This window comes from Nanorana parkeri, unplaced genomic scaffold (assembly GCF_000935625.1).
Source record: "Nanorana parkeri isolate BGI_ZX_2015 unplaced genomic scaffold, ASM93562v1 scaffold325, whole genome shotgun sequence".
Lineage (NCBI taxonomy): Eukaryota > Metazoa > Chordata > Amphibia > Anura > Dicroglossidae > Nanorana > Nanorana parkeri.
This window is the reverse complement of record NW_017306593.1, coordinates 8,342-16,017: the sequence shown is the minus strand read 5'-3', so window position 1 is coordinate 16,017 and position 7,676 is coordinate 8,342. Positions and strand designations below refer to the sequence as shown.

Sequence of the window (7,676 nt, the reverse complement as noted above, 5' to 3'; positions counted from 1 at the left end):
TCTCCCTTGGCCACGGCTACGTCTCTGCCTCCTCTTTCACCCGGCAGCTCGCTGCCAGGCCCCACCAGCAGCCACTTAATTAGGCAGCCAAGGCTTCCTGATTTCGTGGATTTGGATTGGATATAGGCTGAACCTATTTCACGCTATATCTAGTTTATTTTTTTTAAAGCCCTGAGAAATTGCTAATCCCCTTTAAACATGTTGGCTGCCTTGTGTTTTTTCCTATTTTCATTACTAGAACCACAAAAATACCGTTTGGACTCTAACAAAATTTGTTTGGTGCCCTTTTTGATTGAAATGCCCTTCATTGACATGAAGACATGAGATTACAGTCTCCCAGCTTGGTTACTTTCTGCCACAGTAAGTGATGAAACTCCTGTCTGTGAGATCAAGCAGAGAGATAAATGTCCCCAGCAACATCTATGTAAATAAATTCCCTTTCCTTAATTTTTCACTCAAATACATATGCAATGTTCTCATTTTTTAAACTTTTTTGCACTGCTAGAAGATTCCTGCCCTGAAAGAAGTCGAAGATGCAGAAGCATTAACCTTAGTGTGAACCTATATATTACATTCAAGAAAAGATGGATAAATCTGTAAGCAGAAAACAACTTTTAAAGTTGCTTAATAAAAAAAAAAAAAAGGTACTTAAAAGCAAAGCAATTTTTTCAAGTAGATACTTGCTTGCGGTCCATTAACTTCAGTATTTTCTTTAAACCAAGAGCAATAGCTAAACTAAACACTTCTGATTGGAACACAATCATTCTGCATGTTTATAATGCAATGGAAAATGTACGGCTGTTAATGGATGTGGTGACATTGGCAATTTCTCAAGCAGCAGAGAGTCCTTCACAGCTCAAGTTTGTGTACAGCTTACAATAAACTTCTAAATGGAAGAATATTGCAAGCCAAAATGGCCAGTTCTTTATATAGAGTAGTTACAAAATAAATATACTTGCATGCATACCTACTAGAGTATAGTATTCTATGTGCCTATGTATTCTATGTATAGTATTATATGTATAATGATGTAAGTAGCTTTACCTAATGGACATTGCCTCTTAGCTGGTATCTGCGTGACTCTACGCAAGTCCTTCTCTAACTTGACTCTACGCAAGTCCTTCGGGGGGCAAAATAGACTAGATAAATGCCTGACCCTTACAGGTATTCTGGCACCATTATTAAAGGATAAGTTCACTTTCCCAAGTGAATTTGGAAAAATTTAATTACCCGTTCAAATCTGGCCCCCTCACCACCCCCTGCTATACTTACCTTTGGGCTACGCTCCTTCCCCTCCGCTGGTACGGATGTACTATCCATACCTCGTAGTGCTATGTAGCACAGCCCTTCGCTATGGATTTTGAATTGTGCTTGCAAATGGAGAGCATCCATTGGACCACGCTGACCAATGAGTGCTGGCCATATGCAAGCGAAATTCAAAATCCATAGCGCTGGGCTGTGCTACACGACAGTATGGGGTACCTACAGAGGAAGCGTTCACCGAAAGGTAAGTATGGGGGGGCTAGATTTGATTCACTTGGGAAAGTGAACTTACCCTTCAAATTGGAAGCAAGCAGTTGGGTTATTCTTTTAAGGATATAGATTTTGATTTTGTATTTAGTAGTAAATATTTAGTAGTAAAAAATGTTTACTTTACCTTCTAGAATAGTTGTTATTTTTGTTTAACTATTTTGTCACCGATTCTCTTGCCAATCAAGGAATTCTCCATATGTATATTTTATTGTTAATTTCAGAGTGAAACACCTAATTCTTGTTGATCCATGGGGCTTCCCAACCTTGCCAACAGACCCCAGTGAGATGCGTTCTCCTCCAGCATGGGTAAAAGCTATTGCTGTCGTTCTTGGACGGTCCAATCCTTTGGCTGTTGTGAGAGCAGCGGGACCTTGGGGTGAGTTCTTACTATCAATATGCACATACTAGTTAAAGAGTCAAGTTGACTAGTTTAGTTTAATTAGGCTTTTTGCATCTATTGAGGAACTAAATAGCCCATCCATATGTGGCCACCATAATATGGAAATCCTACTCTTTGATACAAATTTTTTCAGTTATTTTACATTATGAAAACTTAATTCATGGTCCAAGAATTACAATAGGAAGGTCACACATAACCGGATGCCTTTAGATATGTAGAAGGTGAAAACTTTTCTGTGACAATCCATGCTCTAATTAAAAAGTTATAGACACAAGACATGCTACCATTGCAATACCAATGGAATAAAGTACAAACACTGTATGCTTTATACTTAAAAGATGGGACCCCCTGGGACACTATAGAGCACTGCTAAACACTACCTTTTTAAAATTCTCTCTAATAGTATAGCAGCTACAATGGAAACCAAACACGCTTAAGGGCTTGAAAGTCAACAGGTCACATACTGTCATTACAAATACTTAACAATACACATTAACAAGAAGTATAAACATATCACCTGTTTGATTAATTAAAAACAGAATTTGCTGTATCATTGTGTATATAGATATGTAGGTATTTAGAATGTGATATCAGAAAAGCTAATCAGCACGGTAAAACCTATGTTTTCAGGTTGTACAGCCCACATGCCCAACCATTCATCCTTATCACACTAAATATTTTTATGGGACTGATACAGTGTGATGCATTGGCATGTTTTTTAATGAGGCATTAGTGAAAGGCATTTGAAATTTCAGGCACACAAACTACAGGTTGCATCTTCAATAAATGAGTGCAGACACCAGGGCCTGCTGCTGATATACACATTGGCATAAGATTTAAGAATGCACAAATCAACAGAATTGGTATTCTGGTCAATCAGGAGAGAACAAAGTACATGTGTGAATCTAGAAGGGCTAAAAAAGGCAAAAGCATACCCCTTTTATACCTCCAAAGGAGGGGGGGCAAATAATTCCAAACTAATCTTCTCTTGCTTTGGTCAGTTCAGAGAATGAAGTTGGTGAAGAAATGAAAGCATGTGTAATAATTCCCAGAAGATGTTATATGTGGCCTCAAAAAGAGGCCAGACATGGACAATAAATGTTCAGCTGTATAACTATTTATTACTAGGGCCCAGATTGGTGCAGAGATTTCGTCCAGACTTGAAAAGGAAATTTGAGGAGTTCTTTGAGGATGACACCATAATGGAATACATTTACCACTGCAATGCTCAGACACCAAGGTAGGTTGATTTGCGATGATTAAAACGTACTGAGAACTGCAAATTTTACATTTAATTACAGTATTGTATCAGCTAACTGTTTTTAGAAGTGATGCACCGATACCGGTTTTTCGGTATCGCGTAAGAGTACCAATATTTTTTTCCCGATACTCACCGATGCCGAATACCGATACCAGAAGTCCCATTCGTGTAATGACTTGCCACCTGGCTTCCTGATTAGCCAGGAAGCCGGGCGGCGTGTAAAGAGTCGCCACCCGGCTTCCCAATTTGCAGGAAAACTATATCCATGCTCCCTCGTCACCAGGTGACGAGGAAGCATGGAGCTGGCTTTCTGGCCAATCGGGAAGCCGGGCGCGCCGTGTGATGATGCAGTGCCTGGCTTCCTGATTGGCCAGCTTCTCACCCAATCAGGAAGCTGGGCAACGCGTCATTACACAGCGCCTGGCTCCATGCTCCCTCGTCACCTGGTGACAAGGGAGCATGAAGCTGGCTTTCTGGGCAATCGGAAAGCCGGGGGACAGGTAATGACTCACTTACTGTGCTATAAATAAGTGAATTGATATAGCACAGCAGCTGATACTGTTTAGTGTAATCATTGCATTCACTTTAGGAGAATATTTAGCGCAGCACATTTGATATATATACAGGTAATGACCCGCTGCCCGATGCCTAGCCTGATACCAGAAGCTCAAGTATCTGGCTAGGCATCGGAGCATTTGGGTTTTGTAAGGTACTTTTATTAGAGATGAGGGGAAGTGCAGTCAGCAGCTGAACAACTGCTTCCATGAAATCAATGGTAAATTAAGCCTCGTGTCATTGTACTTGGTGATAACTGTGGTGATAATAAGTTCAAGAGTGTAGTATTGACTGCACCTTTAATTAAAGTGGTGATTGAAGGTGGGGCAATGTGTTTCTGAGTTGGAAATTTTATAGTACAAGGTTCAAGCTGGAGATCAGATATTAGTCAGGGACAGGGCAGGGGCCATACATCAAGAATTAGGAGGAATGGTCAAGGCATGTAACTGTTAGTAGGTACCAGGAAACAGTGGCACACCAAATGGAATCAGGACCTGCAGTCAAGTGAATAAGAGTTATGCAACAGGATTTCTGATCCAAAGCCATCTTCCGCTTGGAGACTGTATTGCTTTCCATACTATACATTGCCTCAGCCAAACAGCTGCTATTCAGTAGCTCACCAACATCTAATGAGTCGGCTGGAGGAGGTGTACATAGACTTGCAGTGAGATGGGGAAAAATTTAAACTTACTATGCTGTGTTGTTAAACAAGGATCTCATCATTTATACTGCATTTCTGTTGCAGCCCTGTGTACATGTATGGTACAATTTACAAACCAGAAGTAGATTTAACTTTTGTTGGCAGGAGCATCAGTTGTGCTAACATAGCTGGTACAGTTAATACTAAACAGTGAAGTTCCCAACCTTATGAAGTTGGTTCTTTGCACTTGCAGAATAGCTGGATTATTTGTCTTTGTACGTAGTGTAAAACTTACTGTTAGTATTTCTTTTATGTTTCTGTTAGTGGTGAAAGTGCTTTCAAGACCATGATGGAGCGGTTTGGCTGGGCTAAGCGACCAATGATGTCTCGTCTTCATTTGATTCCAAAAACCCTTCCTATCACATTCATCTATGGGGCAGAGACCTGGATTGACCGCAGCACAGGGGAAAAAGCCCAACAGCTACGACCTGACTCCTATGTGCACACATTGGTAAGAGCTTGAAAAGGGTGGTTTCTATATGCAAGCAACAAAAAACGTGTGCAAAATTTTTATGATAAATTCTCTGTTTCTATCTAAAGACTGATGAACTCCATTTACATTTCTGTTCTACGGTTTAGATACTCTTTTAACTATTTTTGTTACTACCGCTTTTAGCCTGGTGATACAAGCTCAACATATTTGTTTTCTCCAACACATTGTAACAAATTTATGATATAGTTATAGGCTTGAATTGACCTAGGAAAGGCGGCACAGGTTGCATCTGATCAGGGTGGCTAGGATACAAACACGGGCATTACCCATATGAACGCATCTTTATTAAGCACAGCTGGTAACTGAACACTTTAATGTCACCTCCCATGCTCTTAGAATAGGGAGAACATACCGTAGGTTTTCATGCACATGAGGTTGCCTTTAAATGTTAATGCCCAAAATAGATGGTTCTAGCACAAGTGTGCAGCATGAATGCTGCTTTGTTCACATGTTAGTAGCTCATAGGCCCACATATTATATACTTATTATATATTAAGGCTTTGGTCATATAAAGTAATCAGAAGGGGTACAAAGGTGCCAATACACAGGGTCATTATGGGGTGTTGGTGCTTAGGTGATTGTACATGGCTTAGCATCTGGTTGTAGTACTTCTAGTCCACAGCAGTCATTTCACAACAAAGGTTGTAAATAAGTCAGGGGCTACAACTCTTTCATTTGTCAGATCTTTAGCTTCTTCTCTTTATTGAAAGAGTTGCTACACCAAAATCAGTAGTGTAGTTGGGTGTAATGGAAAAAAATGGCTGTCTTTGAAAGATGCTCAGCCATCCAGATCTTGGAAGAAAACCACAAGTAGTCATTTCTGCTGCATAGTAAAAAAACTGAACTTATTCAGTTATGTCAGCAAAGAAAAGATCTTCATTTCTTCATCCTATGTCAACCTTGAGGGACGGTGCAGACCTGAGTGATCCGGGACGCAGGTCCCGGGATTGCGTGGTCATGCACTATTGCAGACAACGATTGCTGCGCTGCCCCATTGATTTCAATGGGGTACATCCGAGCGGCAATCGCAGGAAAAAAGGTACATGTAACGTGATCGTGTTTGGTTGCACGGGCGGAATCGCAGCAGGAAACCGCGTGATGAGCCCGGCACCCACAGTGCGATCGTCGGTGGTGGGCGACATCGTGCATGATTGCCATGTGGTCACGGATCGCCCAGGTGTGAACCTGGTCTTACAGTTTCCCAAACCAGTCGAGTCAATGCAAAGGAACAGGCTTTATGGATATCCACCGAGGTAGATATAGTGTTGCTGAGAAACTAACACTTCGGTTTGTGGATACAGTATATAAGGTTGTATACAAAACATGCAAGATAAATGGCATTTGTAGACAGGCATGGGAAAGCATGTACTAAGCAACTGCACCTTTCTACATTTCATCACCTCCTATCTGCTGATGCCTAAATTAAATCTTTAGTGTATATTGGTAAACTTATTATATTTTCTTATCCTCAGGCCATCAAAGGTGCCTCTCACCATGTGTATGCAGATCAGCCAGGTATCTTCAATGAAGTGGTGGAAGAGATTTGTGATGCGGTGGATTGATAGTACCCCGAGTCCTCCCGAAATAAGGAAAAGCTCCTGGTGTGTGAACCAGGCTTACTAATCTAAAATACCAATAATGGCTCACATTTCAGCTTTATTCTTTGAGCTGGATAGTTTAGAGCCATTTTTTTTCTAAATGAAGTAGGTTTCCCACAGTGCCACAGCAGTGCATGGTGCCCTCTCCTGGTGATATTCACCAACGGTATGCCTGATCTTTCTATTGGAGCACTAACTAGTAAAAGAAAGTTAACCAATCTTTCTGGGTTTTTTTATACTCTATATTGGAAGATTGTCACTTAGTTTGAATTTATAAGGAGTTACAGCAATGAATGTTTGACCTTAATGTGCCAAAATTGTCCAGTGCTTAAGATACACAGATTACTGTAGTAGAGGAGCATATACACAGGCTCACATAAAAAAAACGATTCAAAGCTCTGAGTAGGCATTCTAGTAGAATGACATTGCCTTTGTCAATGTTGGCTTCTAGTGGACGTGTAAACTAGGGCCCCTAAAAGTGTAAAAAGGTATGATTTTCAGAAACCTGTGGATTACATGTTTGATGTTGCCACTTGCCAGTACTACTTCTCTAATATGCAAGGAGTCTATTTTATATTAAGGTAATATCCAGATCAATAATAGTGATGCATCTTATTTTTATTGTATATGGCAGAACTGGTTATGGTAAATTTGTTCTTTTGTGTAATCTGTGGTATGTTTTATTTGCTTAAAGATGAGTTTGTGTAGTTCTAATTATATCTCTATACGTGATATGAGATGTTGTATTGCCTCCTTTAACATTTTAGCAACGACAACATGAAGACTTTCTGGCATTCGTTTGTAAAGAGCATCAATAGTTAAGGCAGGCTTATTCAGTGAGGCAAATAAAGGGCAATAGCCAATGGCAAAAAATAGGAATCTAATGTTCACTGATCTAACTTCCCTAAACTAAAATCTGATTGGTCCTTATATGTCTAGTGGTTCATAACAGAACCAGAAAGTAGAAGGAGAACATCCATTGATGTTTTATTGATCTATTGAATCCTGTTTTGCATCTTAGTTGCTTATGGTAGAGGAGCAGTGCCAAGACATGTTTAATATATTGCAGCTTACCAGTCCTTCAATGTGGTTGCATTAATTCAATTTTTTTCAGGCATTTTTAGCATGTACAGTAA

General features: G+C 40.1%; 1 protein-coding gene across 1 annotated transcript in view; it reads left to right on the top strand.

Moving 5' to 3' along the window:
• LOC108788421 (protein ABHD4-like) overlaps positions 1 to 7,343 on the top strand; it is a 27,199-nt gene extending 19,856 nt beyond the window's left edge. The window contains exons 5-8 of the mRNA XM_018558185.1: positions 1,755 to 1,909; positions 3,062 to 3,173; positions 4,714 to 4,900; positions 6,415 to 7,343. Of these exons, the coding sequence (XP_018413687.1) occupies positions 1,755 to 1,909; positions 3,062 to 3,173; positions 4,714 to 4,900; positions 6,415 to 6,504 (544 nt within the window). The 3' untranslated portion in view covers positions 6,505 to 7,343. The remainder of the gene's footprint in view (positions 1 to 1,754; positions 1,910 to 3,061; positions 3,174 to 4,713; positions 4,901 to 6,414) is intronic.
• Positions 7,344 to 7,676: the final 333 nt, after the last annotated feature.